General features: G+C 47.1%; 2 protein-coding genes across 3 annotated transcripts; one reads left to right on the plus strand and one right to left on the minus strand.

Annotated features, from left to right (window-relative positions):
• The first annotated feature begins 425 nt into the window (after positions 1–425).
• On the plus strand, positions 426–4,697 carry EGR2 (early growth response 2). Its single transcript, XM_049855872.1, has 2 exons — positions 426–931; positions 2,257–4,697. The coding sequence occupies exons 1-2, from the start codon at positions 763–765 to the stop codon at positions 3,513–3,515; spliced, it is 1,428 nt and encodes a 475-aa protein (XP_049711829.1). The 5' UTR covers positions 426–762; the 3' UTR covers positions 3,516–4,697.
• A 2,062-nt stretch (positions 4,698–6,759) lies between these two features.
• Positions 6,760–12,156, minus strand: ADO (2-aminoethanethiol dioxygenase). Of its 2 annotated transcripts, XM_049855457.1 has the most exons (2): positions 11,065–12,156; positions 6,760–7,873 (listed from the first exon to the last, which is right to left on the minus strand). In XM_049855457.1, the coding sequence occupies exons 1-2, from the start codon at positions 11,797–11,799 to the stop codon at positions 7,796–7,798; spliced, it is 813 nt and encodes a 270-aa protein (XP_049711414.1). In that variant the 5' UTR covers positions 11,800–12,156; the 3' UTR covers positions 6,760–7,795. The 2 variants fall into 2 exon arrangements, with proteins under 2 accessions (XP_049711414.1, XP_049711413.1); XM_049855456.1 differs by having other exon boundaries at positions 6,762–12,156.
• Positions 12,157–17,965: the final 5,809 nt, after the last annotated feature.

Genomic DNA, 17,965 nt, shown 5'->3' on the forward strand with positions numbered 1-17,965 from the left:
AAGTTTAATTTTCCGGAATGGCTCCCAAACAAGGGCTGGGGAGGCGGAGCCGCCGGCACCGGATCTTCGCCTTTTTTGGAAAGTCCCAGGGAACCGGAATTCCTCCTCGCCCCGGGAGGCCGCGCCGCAGCCAGAGCCAGCTCGCTCTGCTGCAGGGGCCAGAGCGGGGCCTGTGGCGCGCCCCCTTTCCGCTGAGCCTTGCGTCCCAGACCCGGGCTGCGGCTTGGGCCGCGCGCCCTGTTGCCCCGCGGGTCCCTCTGGTCTGCATGCCGGGAGTAGCGAGCCCGGCGGAGCCCGCGCGGCCGAGCCCGTATGCAAATCGACCATGTGACGGCAAAAGCCTCCTGGCCCAGCCCTGTTCCTCAGTCCATATATGGGCAGCGACGTCACGGGCATTCAAGACCTGCCCATAAATACTTAGAGCAACACTTTCCGTCTGAGAGAGCAGCAATTGATTAATAGCTCGGCGAGGGGACACACTGACTGTTATAATAACACTACACTAGCAACTCCTGGCTTCCCTACCGCCGGAACACAGGAGTCAGTGGCAAATAGCCGTATTTTTTTTTTCTTTCTTTAAAGAACAACTTGTTTGCTAGTTTTGTTTCTATTGGATTTTTATTATTTTTTTGAGTGGTTGCTTTTAAGTGTGGAGGGCAAAAGGAGATACCATTCCAGGCTCAGTCCAACTCGTCTCCAAAACGGCTTCTCTGACACTCCAGGTAGCGAGGGAGTTGGGTCTCCAGGTTGTGCGAGGAGCAAATGATGACCGCCAAGGCCGTAGACAAAATCCCAGTAACTCTAAGTGGTTTTGTGCACCAGCTGTCTGACAACATCTACCCGGTGGAGGACCTCGCCGCCACGTCGGTGACCATCTTCCCCAATGCCGAACTGGGAGGCCCCTTTGACCAGATGAACGGAGTGGCAGGAGGTAAGTCGCGTGTCCCCTTTGCGGGCGAGGAACCGCGCGGCTTGGAGGTGGTGGGTGGAGTACGGTAGGTGTTCGGGACTCGAGGAGAGGGTTGGGCTCGAGGTGGACGGAGTTGTCAGAACTAGCAATAAGCGCCGAAAGGGGGTGCAGGAAGAGCCCGCGGGAGCAGAGCCCGGGGCGCTGGAGCTGGGCGCGCGGGCAGATGCGCTAGGTCGCCACTGAGCGGTCGGGCGCACCAAGCAGAGGGACGGGGGTGGAAAAGGCGCCCCGCTGGACTTGGAGACTTGAGCAGGCCCTTTGGCCGGAGGCACCCTGACATCCCTTTTCCCGGGGTGGGGGCAAAGGGACGGGAAAGTTCGGAGCTCTGGGAAAGAGCTGAGCGTCTGGAGAGCCGAGCGGCAGAGAAGCGCCAGCGTATAGCGTTCTCCGCCCCGCTCGGGGCAGAGCAGAATCCGGGAAAATCTCGAAGCGCGCGCCCCTACCTGCGAGCAGCCGGCGAAGTTGAGGGGCTTAGCGAGGCAGGGGCTCCGGCCGGGTAGGCGGGGGGAAGGTGGAGGAGGGCGGGCGGCAGCGGGAAGCGGTTCCCGGGATGTCGAGGCAGGCTCGCGGGGGCACAGGCGCCGCGGGTTTCCTAGGCGATGCTGGGGAAAGTCGTCTCCGGCGGCCCCCGCTCCTTCCTCGAAGCCCCGCCACTGGCCTCGGGCTAGGGCGGGGACGCGCGGGTGGCTCGCAGGGCTGTGAAGGTTGAGAAAGAAGGGAAGCCTATAGACTCCGGCCCCCGCAGCCGTTCACTCTCTCCAGCAGCTATCAGCTGATACACAGAGGGAGAGGAAGGAAGGGAAGCCGTCGGAGATGGGGAGGGGGGGATCGAGAAATCACTGGCCCCCTTCCCCGGCGCCCCTCTGAGGCTGGCATCTTTTCGGCACTGGCTGCGATCAGTCGTTTCTTGGGTATTGTCTGTCCTGGAGCCCCAGCCGCCCCCTAGGCAAAAGAGAGGGAGTGAAGTTCCAGGCAGATAGAGAATTTTTAATATTGTTGTTGCTATTATTGGGTGTTTTTATTGGGGACTAGAACCACAGATGGCCGTGTGTGGGGGCTGGGGGAGCTTATCGTGCTTTCCTGGATGGAGTTCTACAGCAGGATTTTGGGCAAGTCTTCTCTTACTGTTTCTGGGCTTAAGATTTCCCACCTGTTGGACTCTGCCTTAGCTCTGCAGTGCTGGTATCCTGGGCCTTGGGAATGGACCCTTGTGAAAGAGAGTGAGAAGAGAGTTCTTGGCCTGCATTCTCATTGGTCCACCTCCATTCTGCCTTTTTCTTCCCCAGATGGCATGATCAACATTGACATGACTGGAGAGAAGAGATCCTTGGATCTCCCATATCCCAGCAGCTTTGCTCCTGTCTCTGCACCTAGAAACCAGACCTTCACTTACATGGGCAAGTTCTCCATTGACCCCCAGTATCCTGGTGCCAGCTGCTACCCAGAAGGCATCATCAATATCGTGAGTGCGGGCATCCTGCAAGGGGTCACTTCCCCAGCTTCGACCACAGCTTCATCCAGCGTCACCTCTGCCTCCCCCAACCCACTGGCCACAGGACCCCTGGGTGTGTGCACCATGTCCCAGACCCAGCCTGACCTGGACCACCTCTACTCTCCACCGCCACCACCGCCTCCTTATTCTGGCTGTGCTGGAGACCTCTACCAGGACGCCTCGGCGTTCCTGTCGGCAGCCACCACCTCCGCCTCCTCCTCCTCTCTGGCCTACCCACCACCTCCTTCCTACCCGTCCCCCAAGCCAGCCACGGACCCAGGTCTTTTCCCCATGATCCCAGACTATCCTGGATTTTTCCCGTCTCAGTGCCAGAGAGACCTGCATGGTGCAGCTGGCCCAGATCGCAAGCCCTTTCCTTGTCCTCTGGACTCTCTTCGGGTCCCCCCTCCACTCACCCCACTCTCCACCATCCGCAACTTTACCCTGGGGGGTCCCAGTGCTGGGGCCACAGGGCCAGGGGTCAGTGGAGGCAGTGAGGGACCCCGGCTGCCTGGCAGCAGCTCCGCAGCAGCTGCTGCCGCTGCTTCCTATAACCCACACCACTTGCCGCTTCGGCCCATCCTGAGGCCTCGCAAGTACCCAAACAGGCCCAGCAAGACCCCAGTGCATGAGAGGCCCTATCCGTGCCCAGCAGAAGGATGTGACCGGCGCTTCTCCCGCTCTGATGAGCTGACACGGCATATCCGAATCCACACGGGCCACAAGCCTTTCCAATGTCGGATTTGCATGCGCAACTTCAGCCGCAGTGACCACCTCACCACCCACATCCGCACTCACACCGGCGAGAAGCCCTTTGCCTGTGACTACTGTGGCCGCAAGTTTGCCCGTAGTGATGAGAGGAAGCGCCACACTAAGATCCACCTGAGGCAGAAGGAGCGGAAGAGCAGTGCCCCCTCATCGTCAGTGCAGGCTGTGTCCACGGCCACCTGCGTTGGGGGCACGCAGGCTGGGGGGGCTCTGTGCAGCAGCAACAGCGGCACTATCGGTGGGGGAGCGCTCGCCCCTTGCTCCTCTCGGACCAGGACACCTTGAGATGAGACTCAGGTTGACATACCAGCTCCTTGAGGCCCCAGAGGCCCTTCATCCACTCGAGCTGCAGGACAAACACTACCAACCTTTCTTGCCCCTCCCTCCTTTCATTGGGCAAAGGGCCTTGGTGGAGCCCAGCACTGCCCTGCTTTTCACTTAAAAGCAGGTCCTTCCTAAAACTTGGCCCATTTTAGTGTCTGATAGATGAGTTGACCATCACCATAATGGAAAGGAGAGGCTTGGAAGGAGGTTGGGTGGGGTTGCCTGGCCTAGAGGGCTGAGGTCTGACCCTGCCGTAAAGGGTTGTTTGACTAGGTTTTGCTGCCCCACCCCTTTCCTTTGACCCATTACAGTTTTTTGACTCTGGATTTTAGAGTCGTCCTGGGACTTTTTCTACAGTAGGTTGGGAGATGCTGGTCCCTCGAGTGGGGACAGCAGAAAGACAGAAGCAAAACTGATGTGCACTTTATGGCTTGGGACTGATTGGGGGACGCTGTACAGTGAGTGAAGCATTGCCTTTGTGCTGCGTTCTGTGGCCGTAGAACAGCGAATCAAAGCTTATGTAGTCGTCTCAACCCTTTAAGCAATATGTATTATAAACTCAGAGAAGAGAAGTGCAATGTGATGGGAGGGACATGGCAATACCTGCTCCTTTTTGAGTTGTTTGAGAAATGCAGACTATTTTTTCAGTGTAGGTCCACTCAGAGTTGGTGTATTTTTGATGTGCACTGTTCTCCAAGTTCTGAACCTTTGGGAAAAGAAGTAAAGCATTTATGATCTCTTGAAATGAATCTGAGGTTAACTTATTAAAGGGGGATGTACATATATTCTCTGAAATTAGGATGCATGCAATTGTGTTGGAAGTGTCCTTGGTGCCTTGCGTGATGTAGACAGTGTTACAGTGTCTGCATGTAAATGGGTTGCCTTACTATGGAAAAAAGAAATCACACCCTGGGTTTAGTATGGCTGTATATTTCTGCCTATTAATATTTGGATTTTTTTTTTTTTTAGAAAGTATATTTTTGTATGCTCTGTTTTGTGACTTAAATGTGTTACCTTTGTAGTCAAATTTCAGATTAAGAATGTAAATAATGTTACTGGAGCTGACTTGTTCAGTTATTAGCTCTTAATAGTTGTGAAAATATAACCTATTCTAACGCAGAACCACTAACTGAATTTCAGATAATGGATGGTTTATGACTATAGTGTAAATAAATACTTTTCAACAATATTTTTGCTGCAGAAATCATTTCTGAAAGATTTGTTGTTGGGTGCTGTGAGAACTGACTGGTGGGAATTCAACAGCCGACCTCTGGTTGGTAGGACTGAACAGCACTGAATACCAGTAAGCTCAGTGTTTTGGCCAAGCCAGGACCTCCAGTTTTGCTAGCCTGTCATCATCAGCCCTCTAACCCCGAAGCAATCTCCATTCATAATCAAACGTAAGCGTTTGGGGATTTCCCCCCAGACGTTAGTGTAAAAATGGGGAGGCGGTGTTTTGACTCATTGTTCCGTCCTCTAAAACAGCCTATAGCCTCTCTCCGTCCCTGAGTGGGCTCCGGAAAATAAATACTTACAAACAAGTGCCCACTCGGAGACTACACATTTGCAACTGCTTTCAGAACCCTGACCAGGGCCTGGAACGCAGATGAGATGTGGCTTTGTGGAAAGTGTGGTGGCGTGGTCAAGCTGGAAATGACTTTCAGGTTCCAGGATTACTCTCATGACCACAAAAAACTTTTTGAAAAAAGCGCTATCGCCTCTTCAGATCAAAAATGCACTCAGGCACTGCTGATGACAGCAGTGACGGGTTGCCAAAGGAATTACCCCGGACTCATTTCTCTCCAGCCTTCATTCCCCAGTTGATTAACCCTATTCTGAAGGATCATTAATACGCCAGAGGTTTGGTGGATCTAAAGACTATCAAAATACCCAGCCCATTAGATGTGATCAGCGTACACTAGCCAAACAATCTCAGAGAAAGACAGACGGTCCCTCCCTCATACTAGATAATGGTTTGCAACAGAATGCACTATAGGGTTGGTTTCACTGCAAGCCTTTTGTAGTGATTTTAAAATATAAAGGTAGCAAAAATGTTTACCACCCATCATACAGATAGTTTCGCTACGCTCTCACCTTTACCCTAAAACCTGGTCTGTATTAACTTCATCCACTGCCTTTGGATCCGTACACAGGTCTAACGGGTCACACCGCTCACTGTCTAGCTAGATCATCTGAAGATCCCTTCAGCTGTTTGTCCTTTGCCACCATTAGACTTGGCTGATAACTGATGGCCTGTATTTCAGGACAGCAGACAGCGACAGCTACTCCTGGAAACCACCTTTGCTCTTGCCAGCACTAGAATTTGAGAACCAATTTGTGGAGGTAATTAACCTTTTTCTTCTGTATCTCTTCCCTTTCTTTATACTTCAAAAAAAAAAAAAAAAAAACAAAAAACTACTGGAGGTTTTAGAACTTGTTAGCTTTTTCTAAGGACTGGTGTTTTTCCATTAGATTAGTATTTCCCAGCTTGTCAGCATATTAACATCTTTGCTTGGTCTATTTTGATGAAGAAATACGTATAAAACAATGTTATGTTTTGCTAGGTGTTTTTAATGAATACTTCTACCAAGATTCCATTCTATTAAAATATGGTACCCGAATTTTATGACATACATAACTGCCTTGCCAAATTTTAATTTCAGAGCACCTCCAATGAAGACCATCTGTTTAGAAAGCCACAGACTAAGAGCCATTTTTTAAAGCGTTAAGATTGAATACATTTTGAGTAAAGCAAAATTAGTTACATAATCGCTTTCACCTTGACCTGGGCTTGCTGAGATGGCAGTAACATACCATAAGAAACACCACCCTTGTGTTTTCTCAGAGCCAAACTTGTGGCTTTTACCCCTGATTACAACTTGTTAGGTCACTATCTTTGATTTAATTTCGCTGTGCGTGAAACATTCAGGGTCCTTTTCACAGGTGTCTGATTTTTTTTTTTTTACCTTGCCTTTAAGACCTCAGCTGCTAACCAAAAGGTGCGCAGTTCGAATTCACCAGCTGCTCCTTGGAAACCCTATGAGGCAGGTCTACCCTGTCCTATGGGGTCGCTATGAGTCGGAATCGACTGGATGGCAACAGGTTTGGTTTTTGGTTTTAAGAAATAAAGCATATAAAAAGCCTGCTCTTTCTCTTAGACATGCTTTATTGAATATTATTGATGTTTCAACTGTTACTGGTAGTTTTCATTAAAAAGTAACTTCTAGAGAATAATTCCTTGAAGAGTCATAATGCTTTTGAGATGGTTCAGTGCACATTAAAAACAGGTATATTAAACCTAAGTAAGGTTTTCAAGTGTTCATAAATCAGGTTTTTAAATTTCATTAACTGCTAACCAAATTAAGGCAAATTGTTGTTGTATATTTAAAAAATGGTTGTAGTGATGTTTTAATAGTGCAACACAATTTTTTTTTTTTGAGGGACAAAGTGGTCAGCACCAACAAGTGCCTGAAATGTTGCCAGTCCAAACTACAAGCACACGTTATGCCTGTGTCACATTCTGCAAGACAGTGGCATGTCACATTAAATGAACAACTAAAGTAATTGTACAGAAAAAAGGAAGTCAGAAGAGAAGATATCTAAGTCTTCAGATTCTTTTCTCCTAGGATGGAAATATTTTTGTTTCCTTGCCCTAGCTTATTCCCCTTAGGTTAGATATACACGGAGCTTTTTTCTGTCGTGGCAAAACAGTATGATCAGCTATTTGTTTTCACTCTGTTTCAAAGTTCACTCTCTAGGAAATAAACTACCACTTTTGAATTTATATTATTTCTTGGACTTTAGAAATTTGCAGGCCACCTGTTTTTAGTATAACATCATCTTGCTGTATAGACTGTGAACCTTCAACAATCAAAACGTAGACATTGTAGTAAATCATATTTTCCTTTTCCATTTTGCAATAATCAAATAAGATCTACCTCCAAATAATTTCAAACGTAACTTTATTTTTCCAAAAGTACACTGAATGATTTTAACCCAGGAAATGGAAACATCCCTGGGTATTAAGAGTAGGTATCCATGTGGGGCTTACACACGGTTTGCTTCTTTGACATTAGATGTCTTACTGCCCTGGAGGTGATCGGTGGTCCCTTCTGTACGTAACCTGAAGTGCCGACTTCACATCAGCAGTACAGGAGTGGCACTACCCTCAGGTCAGAGTTGAACAGCAGTGGACAGAACCCTGAATTAAAGATCCATTGCTGCTGCTTTGGGCAGCTGAACTAGAGTACAAGATTCAGAATGATCTGCAACAGATGAGTGACGACAGAGTCCTTCCTGAGATGCCAAGACTGACGCACCTACAAGGGAACAACGCAAAAGGAATAGACGGTGTGTTCGGGGCGAAGGGCCGTTAGTGTTAAAAGGTCAGAGAACTCCTGTTGACAAAACACATATTACTTAAAAAGTAGCTCACGCTTTTCATTAGTAGACAGCAGCTGGTGTAAACGCAATCCATGCAAGATCAGGCTTAGTAAAAATCAATTCTCATATAGTAGGTAGGTATGTAATACTCTCCTCCATTCATATAGCTGGTCATTAATAGAACTAGAAAATTAAAAAGCTTTACAAGTAGTTTCTCACCCATTAGAGGCAATTATTGCATTTGTTATTCAACAGAAAAGTTAAATGATTACTGTCATTGTGCTCATTTGTCTTTCCTAGGGGAAGGTAACTTTTCTTCCATAGTTACCAAAACCTAGTCTATATTGCAGGAATACACTGAAACACGACGGCAGCATACGCAGGCCGTCATGACTGACAGTTCATGCACAGAGGTGCAGGGTTTTCTGCACCACATTTTGTCTCTGTAAGGAGAATATTCCTTTTTTTTAGTGGCTCACTAACACAGTTCCATTTTATTTTCCCCATTGATTTACTCAGAACTTATCAGTGAATCAGAAGGTTCAATGTTCTTGCTGAACTGAACTAGAGGTCATACTGTTGTTTCAGCCTGCAACAATTTCAGTTATCCTTTTGAAAAGCACCTTAGATTTTTCTCCCTCCAAATTGCTTGAAATTGAGAACTTACAACTTTTTTCACAAAGAAATTTGAAACAGTTCTTCCTTTATTATTATTGTCCTATTGTCAGGATGAGTTTTTGAAGGTTAGTTAAATGGACTTCAGGTTGTATAGCATATACGTTAATATCAATAACCCTTGTACGTTAATCAATTTTTTGCTACAATATAAATCAAAAAAGATAGGTATGTGACTGCCCTACACATTCATTAGTGTACTACAAAAATATCCTGACATTTTATTTTAGGAACTCTTCTCTAAGAAAATCATCATTTGCATAGCCAGAATTTATTTTCACACTGGATGGCAGGAAGAGCTGCTTCCAACTGCCCCTAAGGCAGATTAAACCACAGGAGAACACGAAGCTACAACAAAACCATTTCAGCAACCCTGGAGGAAATGCTTGGCAGGAGGCACGGATTATGCCTGTGTCAGATTTTGCAAGATGGTGGCATATCATCTTAAATAGGCGTCATCGTTTTTGTTAAAAAATCAGTCAGTCAAGAGTTTGCTTATTCTTACTATTGTAAAAATTGGCAAGAAGTGTTCCTTCACCCGGAGCCTTTGTAACCCGGTGTGCATGAAGAGGCAAAGGCACATACTGTTTCCCTACGGGGTCAACAAACATTTCCTACCAGTAGCAATCTTCCTTTATTACAGATCTTAGCACAGTACTGCCACATGGGCAAGTCAATCAAGAGGGCTCAGACGACAGCTGGGCAAATTTTAATGTGTTTATTTCTACAATTTGTTTTCATTAAAAGTTTTGTGAAAAAGGAAATCCTATAAATAGTAAAAAGGGGGAAACAATAGTGCTCCATGGCGTGAAGCAAATGGTGTCAATACATTTGTAAACAAGGTAGAGTTGCTCAGCCTATTTAAAGGACAAAAACAATAGTAGTCACAGATAGCACAACTGTTAATTCCAAGGGGTAAAAAACCCCCCAAAAAACCAAACCCATTGCCGTCGAGTCAGTTCCAGACTCGTAGTGACCCTATAGAACAGGGTAGAACTGCCCCATACGGTTTCCAAGGACCGCCTGGTGGATTTGAACTACTGACCTTTTGGTTAGCAGCCGTAGCTCTTAACCACTATGCTACCAGGGTTTCCTTTCAAGGGGTAGGGAGTGGCAAGTGTTTACTCCCAAGTTTCAGTACCTGAATGGCTATTACTAGAGTTAATTCTCAATTTTTCTAGCCTTGCTCACCTGTGCCTTTTATCTCTTCCTATAAAAAGCCACATTAGAGGAAGCCAACATTCACTCTCTCGTTTGAGGGGTTCTGAGCTAACCTTGCCAGCAACAACATAGCTGGAATCAGCAGCCCTCTGGAACGTTACTGTTCCTGAGACAATGTGAAACATTCCTCAACGTGTTTTTCTCTACTTTTGCAGGAAATACTGGAAGTAAATAGGGATAGCGAATTCAACAGCTGGCTAGGGTATTTTACATTCAGTTGTTTGGAAGCATAACTGATTTAGCATCTCCGTATCTTCTGGTTAGAAAATACAGAATTACCCTATAGCTTCTTGAAGTACTTTAAAAGGAAGAAAGTCATTTGAGGATAATATAGCCTTTGCATTAAAGGTGAATCAGAAATCTGCTCAACTCAGATCTGGAGACTGATGGGAAAGATAAGCTTTATGTGACCACCTGTCACTGAGATATACAGATGCTGACTTTGTCAGATGCTGCTAGAGTAAACCAGATGTGGCTACTGGGTAAAGGAGGAAAGAAATCTTGTCCTCTACATGCATAGCTGTGTTGTAGGGGTGACTCCCCAACTCTAAAAAAGGATGTGATTTTCACAACGAATTAAATAGGCAAGACAGCTCACTTTTAATAGGGTAGCTCGTCTCTTCAAGCCTACTTTTTACCAATGCCTTGAACTGAAAACAATTCAAGCCACTAGCTCGTGCACAGTCAATAAATTAAAACTATAACAATAAGGATAAGGGCAAAAAGGCCCTAAGTGGAAAACAAACCCTATTTACTGAACAAGAAAAAAAATACCTACTTAGTGTTATTTTGAACTGAATTTGTATTTTGGGTGAGGAACAGAGGAAGAATATTATGGCTTTAGAATGGAAGCGCTTCAGATAGTCCCCTGCCTCACCCCCTCCCCCAAATCACAACCCTGTTGGCAGTGACAGAGCCAGGAAACAACCTAGTCTCTCCGCCTACCCCGCCCCCAGAACCGTGCCGGGTGGCTGCAGTCCAGTCGCCCGCGCTTCCCAAGACTCCCAAGGAAGCGGCTGCGGCCCATTCCAGTAGCTCCAACGCCAAAGCAGGGGGATAGTGAGTGAGCCCTTGTGATGGGTCGCGGGCAGCCAGGCCCAGATCGGGATGGGGCACGTCTTCGAGCCACCGCTCCCGGGCGCCGGCGGCTTCACGGGAAGACCCTGGGACCTGGATAGGGTTCCCCCTCACACCAGAAGTCATCAGCCTGCGGCGTCTCCAGGAGCCATACCTCTCGGGGCAGGTCACAGGTCGAGCCGGAGGCCTCCTTGGGCCTGGCGGCGGGCTCCAGCACCCGGTAATAGTGGCAGTCCCGGCCGTCGTCGGGGTCGTAGGGCGGGGCCAGGATGTCTAGGAAGGCGGCTGGCCCGTCCACTGCGTCGATCTGGTGCAGGTTGTCCCGGTGCGGCGTGAGGATGCAGAGGCCGCTGGCCTCGGTGTACTCGGCCCGCGAGCGCAGCACGCCCAGCTGCACGGCGTCCCGCTCCCGGGCCTGCAGCGGCGGCTCGAACTGCTGCTCGGACGGAGGGGCCCGCGGCCGTTGCCCGTCGCCCGCCTCCAGCTTGTCCATGCAGCTGATGCGCACGGTGCCGTAGAGCACCTTGAGCATGCCGTGCATGCCCGGGTGGTCGTGCAGTGGGATGGACGTGCCGCTTTTGAGCAGAAACACCCCGAGGCTGAAGCCGTCCGTCTCGTAGATGTGCATGTAGGTGACGGGCGGCAGGCTGGGCGGCAGTGGCTGCAGCGTGGCCTTGCGCGGGGCGATGTTCAGGTCCTCAGCGCGGACCTGGGTCAGCAGGCTCTTCAGCTTGCTCAGGTTCTCTAGGAAGCCCGGCGGCATCGGCGCCTCGGGGCCTGGCGCCGCGCCGCGGTCGGAAGCGCTGCGGCCGCCCCCGCTACCCCGGAAGGTGAGACACGCCTGGCGGGCGATCCGTTGGATCAGGGAGGCCATGTTGTCTCGGGGCATGCTCGGCTGTTCCTCTGCGCGCCGGGGCCGGCTCCCAACGGCCCCAGCTTTCCTCCGCCCTTTGCGGTCCCCGGCGGCCGCCACGACTGCCTGCAACTCGGGGCGAGGCGGGAGGCCCCGCAACTACCAGCCCGTTGGGCGCACGGCGCCCCTGCCGCCAACCTCAGCAGCCAAGCGCCGGCAACCGCCTGGCGCGCTGCCTCGCGCCCCCTCCGAGCGCGCACGCGCACGGCCCACTCCCCGCACTCACGCTCAGGGAGCAGGTACCGGCCGCGCGGATGATGCCAGGCTTTGCCTTACGCCCGACGCTCCATTCATGCGGCCCGTATCTAAGACGGTGGCCGGGCACTCAGGGAGCCCTGCAGAGCATGCTGGGAATTGTAGTCCAGTGTTCCGCATGCGCTTTGAGCGTCCCGTTTGTCAACTGGAAGGGGGAAGGAATAGTAGACATGTTGGGCATAAGGCGACCTTTTTTTTTAGTGTTCCAAGGTATTTGTTTGCTTCTCTGAAAAAAGATGAATTGGGTGCCGCAGAACTAGCCACTTAACTACAACTCCCGGCATCCTCAGCAGGTTGGGCGATGCACTTCCGGCAGCTGGATTGTGGAGTGTTGTGTTTTGGCTATTACAACGAAGAGGGCAAGAGGGTTGTTAACCTTCTGGCGCCGCTCGGGCCTGATCAGCTACCCGGGGTCGCCTTCTCCTGGCCTCGCCCCTGGGAAGAAGGCTGTTGAATAAACCTTAGTTCTTCCTGGCCGTCTAGGCAGCAGTGTCTGCCATGGGAGTTGAGGGACGGCGCTTTCGTGATTTTGTGTTTCTTGGGAGGTGAGAGGGTCGAAGTCTTCCCTGGTTATACCCACGGTTACTCTGCACAGCCGGGCCCAGCTGTTGTTTGCATCAGGGTCTGATGACGCTGATCTGCTGATAGTTTCTTGCAGGATAGTTTCTTGCAGGGAAAACTTGAGAGACCATTTGCTGTGGTCACCGATTCCGTATGCCAGGGGTTACCAAACCTTGGTTTGCCTAAAAAACACCCGGATATAGGGGAATGGGCTTTTCAAAAATGCAGGTTCTGGTCGTCATTCAGAGATTAATTAACTACATGATTTTGAAGCAATGCTGGTGGCGTGGTGGTTAAGACCTAGGCTGCTAACCCAAAGGTCGGCAGTTCGAATCCACCAGGTGCTCCTTGGAAACCCCATGGGGCAGTTCTACACTGTGCTGTAGGGTCGCTAGGAGTCAGAATCCACTGAATGGCAACAGGTTTGGTTTGGTTTTTTTAAGATGGAAGAATCAGACAAGCTTTTGACCTTCACCTTCAGTGCGTTATTCTTTGTGAAGTGAGCTAACTTTGAACATAAGCAGATCATGACTGGAAAAAACAAGATATTAGATACCATGACTTTAAACTTAGCCCTGAGTTAAAAGTCTTTTTGGACTTCTTTAAAGTTAATCTTGCATTTCTTGTTCATTTTTAAATTGGAGTGGTTCAGTAAAACGTCTCCAGTTAAAATAGGCATACTGTGTGTTTAGCAGGCTAGGTACCTAGGAAATGAGCCCTCATTTTATGCCGGGCACTGTGTTAAGTGCATTACTTGACGAATATACTTAATCTCCATGGCAACTCTTAAGAGGTAGGCACTATTATTTCTCTAGGTTTGTAGATGAGAGAGTAAGTTGCACAAGGACACACACTAGTAATCAACAGGCCATAAGCAGCAGAGCATAAATAAGTGGTTTTACAAAAAATAGCAGCTTGAATTGTAAAAAAGCACCAAATGGGAAGTCAGGATATTGTTTTTCCAGCCTACTGTGCCGCTTTTATATCTTTAAGTAGAGTCTTTTAGGTCCTCGGTTTATGTGTTTGTAGAATGCTGGGGTTAGGGTAACAATGGTTCTGAACCTTGGGTGCTCGTCAGAAGCCCTTGAGGAGCCTTAAAAAATACAAATTTCTGGGTCACACTCCAGAGATTCTGATTCAGAAGAACTGGAGTGAGGCCTGGAATTTTTAAGATGCTCCCCGAATAATTCTTCATTATCAGCCCAGTTTGCGAACCGCGGCTAGACCTGTAAATAAGGAACCAACTTTTTATGGTAGATAATTCTGATTATTGTTGTTGTTGTGTGCTGTTGAGTCGATTCTGACTCAAAGCAACCATGCAGGACAGAGTAGAGCTGCCCCATAGGGTTTCCTAGGCTGTAATCTTTATAGGAGGAGATTGCCATGTCTTTTGTCCTGGAAGCTGCTGGTGGGTTCAAATCGCAGACCTTTTGGTTAGCAGCCCAATGCCTTAACCGTTATGCCACTAGGGCTCTTTGATTCTGCTTATAAGAGTGATTATTTGTTTTAGAAAAGGACTCTTAAGATTGATTCTTTTCAAGGGTTGCCATGCCATGGTTAAATTATTTAAATATACTATCAAAGTTCACCACGTGAAGAAATCTCATGCAATCTCTCTCTAAAGTTAGGAATGTTTAAAGAAAAAATTCTCTTCCCTCCTTCATTTACAAACCTGAATTTTTATTTATTGGTTTTATTTCTCATAGTGCATAATTAGTGGGAGATACAGACTCTATAGGGCACAGACTGTAGTAACAGACAGATCTGCTTGATTTCCAAATCTGTCACTCCTTGATAGCGCTGTGTACTTCACTGAATCTCAGTATTTTCATCTCTAAAATGGAATCGTATGCCTGTGTAAATCACTGGTGCCCCTGTAAGTTGTTGTGAAGTGCTGTTGAGTCAATTCCAGCTCTGTGACCCCATAGGACAGAGAATATCTGTGGCATAGGGTTTTCTTGGCTGTAATTTTACAGAAGCAGATTGCCTGGTCTTTTTTCCCATGAAGTCGCTGGTGGGTTTGAACCACCTACTTTTTTGGTTAGCAGCCAAGCTCTTAACTACTTAGCATCAGGGCTCCTTGCCCTGTAAGCAGTAGCTATTATTATACGTTTCATATAGTAAAAACCTGTAGTTAGAAACCAATGAATTTAAATAATATTCTGTAAATATTAAAATGAAATTTGACTTGTCTTGGGAATCAGCTTCAGTGTAGTGATAAAAACAGATGATTTCTGATGGTTGGACCATCTACCTGGTAATACTATCCTTTGGGCCTTTGTATTCATCTTTGGCCTAAGAGTTTAAGGTTTCCAAAAACTACCTACCTGTGTCAGAATCACTTAGGGGTGTCAGAGTCCCAGATCCCACTGGAGACCTACTGCATCTGAATCTTTTGCCCATTCAAGTTTTTTGAGAACTGCTGAGTGTCCACAGGGCGTGTGGTGCTCTTTTAGGCCAGAGACTGGCTACTTCCATAATTTCTTTTGATGCTGCCTGTCAGAGCTGGGTCAGAGCTGCACCAATGGATGACCCTAAGGGCCTTTGCCCTTGATAAGTGCTTTACTTGGCTGCCTTCCCCACTTTTGGTGGCACAGACTGAGTGGGTTTCTATTGGCATTAATAGTTTTTTTTATGTTCTTTATTCTGTATTCTTCTCTGCTGCTGTGAGCAGAATGAAGACCAAAAGAAATGCAGAATGGAGAACAGATAAGAAAAGGGAACTGGTAATGAAAAAGAGCTGGGAAAATATGTAATTATGGGTGATACAGATTCCTTAAGACATAGACTTTAATACCAGATCTGTTTGATTTCCACATCTGGCACTTCTTAGTGGCGGAAGTAAAGTTTGGGATAGATGGAATCTATCATTCAGTAACTAGTGAGTATCTACTGGGTACCAGGTGTTTTTCTAGGCTCTGAGCATTCAGCAGGGGACAAGGATGACAAGGTCTGCACTCCTAAGGACTTTGCCTTCAAGTAGGGGGTGAGGGTGGGACTGGGGTCACATAGTACAAGTAAGTGATCAACGTAATTTCAAACATTGATAAATGTTATGAAGACAATAAAACAGGGTGATGGGTTGATATGATATTTGTATATATGTGGTGTGTTACTTTAGATGAGGTTGTCAGAGATGACACGTGAGCTGCTCATGAATATTAAGGTGTCAGCCATGGAAAAATAGAATGGACAAAGCGTTAGAGCATTCCATCACTGGGAAACAGCCCTGATGTTGTTAAACGGAATATTAAATAACAACACTTTAACCAGGTGGGAAGGAGCTTGGTATGAAAGGGAAAAAACATGAAAGCCTGTGAGGTTAGACTGTATAGTGTACTTCGGAGTTCTTGGGGAAGTTGAAGTTGGAGAGGTTGGCAAGAGCCACATTATGTAGGGCCTTGTAGGCCATGGTGGTGGTGTTCGCAGCTGTGGAGTTGGCCCCCGCCTCGTGCTGACCCTGTGCACAGTGGAACAAAATGCTGCCTGGTCCTGCATCATTGTCATGAGCAGTTGGGGATCAGACTGTTGGGATCCACTGGCTTTTCACTGGGTGATATTTGGAAGTAGACCCCCAGGCCTTTCTTCCTAGTCCATCTTAGTCTGGAAGCTCTGCTGAAACCTTGTTCAGCATCATAGCAACATGCAAGCCTCCACTGACCAATGAATGATGGCTGTGCATCAGGTGCATTGACCAGGAATGGAAGCCAGGTCCCCTGCATGGAAGATGAGAATTCTGCCACTGAACCGCCCATATCCTTGTAGGCCGGGATAGAGGGTGGGCTTGATTGTAAGTGTAGTGGGAGGCCTTAGGAGACCTTTGCTTAGGGGCTTGACTTGATTTGTTTTACATCCCTTTTTTTTTTTTTTATTTTTGATTACCCAATTCTTTAAAATAATATTGTGTTTAAGGTGAAAGTTTACACAGTGAATTAGGCTCCCATTTTAACAATTTATATACAAATCATTTAGCGATACTGGTTACATTTTTCACAGTATGTCATCATTTTCACTCATTCCGTCCTGTTGTACCGTTTCCAATATTCTAGTTTCCATGCCCCCTTACCTTTTCATTTTTGCTTTAGAGTAATTTTTGATTATTTGGTCTCATATAAATGATTTTTTAAAGGAGTTCATTTCTTAGGTGATATTAGGTGATAATTTTTTTATTCTTCATTTTATAAGCCAGTCTGTAACTTAGGTAAAAAGGTGACCTCAAGGGATAATTTCAGTTCAAGGTTTAAAGAGTATCTCAGAGCAATAGTCTTGAGGAGTCTTCTGGTCTCAATAGGTCCAGTAAGTCTGATTTTTTGAGTATTTGAGTTCCGTTCCACATGTTTCTCCCATTCTGTCAGGAGCCATCTATTGTGGCCCTGTCTGTTTCACAATTTTAAAAGACCTCTTAGGTTGCTCAGTAGAGAATGGGTTGGAGTGGAGAGGGGCAAAATGGAACAGCAGAGAAACCTGATTGGAGGCAGTGACCCAGAGAAAAGACAAGGAAACTAGTGTAAAGATTAGGACTGTATTTATGGGCTAAGAGCTGACAAAGCTGGCTAATAAGCTGTTGCTTCAGCAACCTATTTCTTCAAGTGTGTTCTCCCCATGTTTTCTCTTTCACGAGTTGACAGCTTTGTGGTGATAGGTAAGACTGATAAAGCTTAAATCCCACCTCCTGCCCACATCTATTAAATTTAGGAATGGGGGAAGCACACAGAAGCATGAGTAAAGCTGTTTTTTTTTTTTTTTTTTTAATATACAGTGGCTTAATTAATCAGGAAGCAAGGAGAACTGGAAGAGCCTCGTTACCTCTTACCTCTCTCAGCTTCTGCATATGATCTCTTCGTTTTTTAGGAACTTAGCTTGTACTTTTGTCTTTCATCCTTCTTCTCCTAGTTCACCTCTTCATGAGGACTGATTTCCCTTAATTCACTACATTATCTTTCTTCTTCATTCATTTTGTCTATTCATCTCCTCTGATTACACTGGGATCCAGTCGAAAGAGTACAGAGTACTGACATTCCCACACACTCAGACTTCCTAGCCTGCGATTTTTCTTCAGTGGACAGAAAGATTTCTTTTTCCCAGGAGTCCTTGCCACCTTTCTCCTAGATCTGCCTTTGATGTTCATATAGAACATGGCTGAATAAATTGATAGTGTTTTTTCCTACCTAAAGACTAACTGACTTAGACTTCCATATATTTTTAAATAATATTTGCGGTTCGTATTGCGGCTTGTTTTTTCAGTGTTTAAAAAGCGTTTGCATGTGTTTCTAATCCTTTATCATGAATGAATGTCAAGTTGTAAGAAAAAAAAAAAAATAGATGC

The sequence above is a fragment of the Elephas maximus genome, chromosome 16, assembly GCF_024166365.1.
Source record: "Elephas maximus indicus isolate mEleMax1 chromosome 16, mEleMax1 primary haplotype, whole genome shotgun sequence".
Lineage (NCBI taxonomy): Eukaryota > Metazoa > Chordata > Mammalia > Proboscidea > Elephantidae > Elephas > Elephas maximus.

Excerpts from the sequence above, each read along its gene's own strand:
- EGR2 (XM_049855872.1), top strand. The coding sequence starts at position 763 with ATGATGACCGCCAAGGCCGTAGACAAAATCCCAGTAACTCTAAGTGGT. Across the intron at positions 932-2,256 it reads GATGAACGGAGTGGCAGGAG|ATGGCATGATCAACATTGAC; the intron begins GTAAGTCGCGTG and ends TTTCTTCCCCAG.
- ADO (XM_049855456.1), bottom strand. The coding sequence starts at position 11,799 with ATGCCCCGAGACAACATGGCCTCCCTGATCCAACGGATCGCCCGCCAG.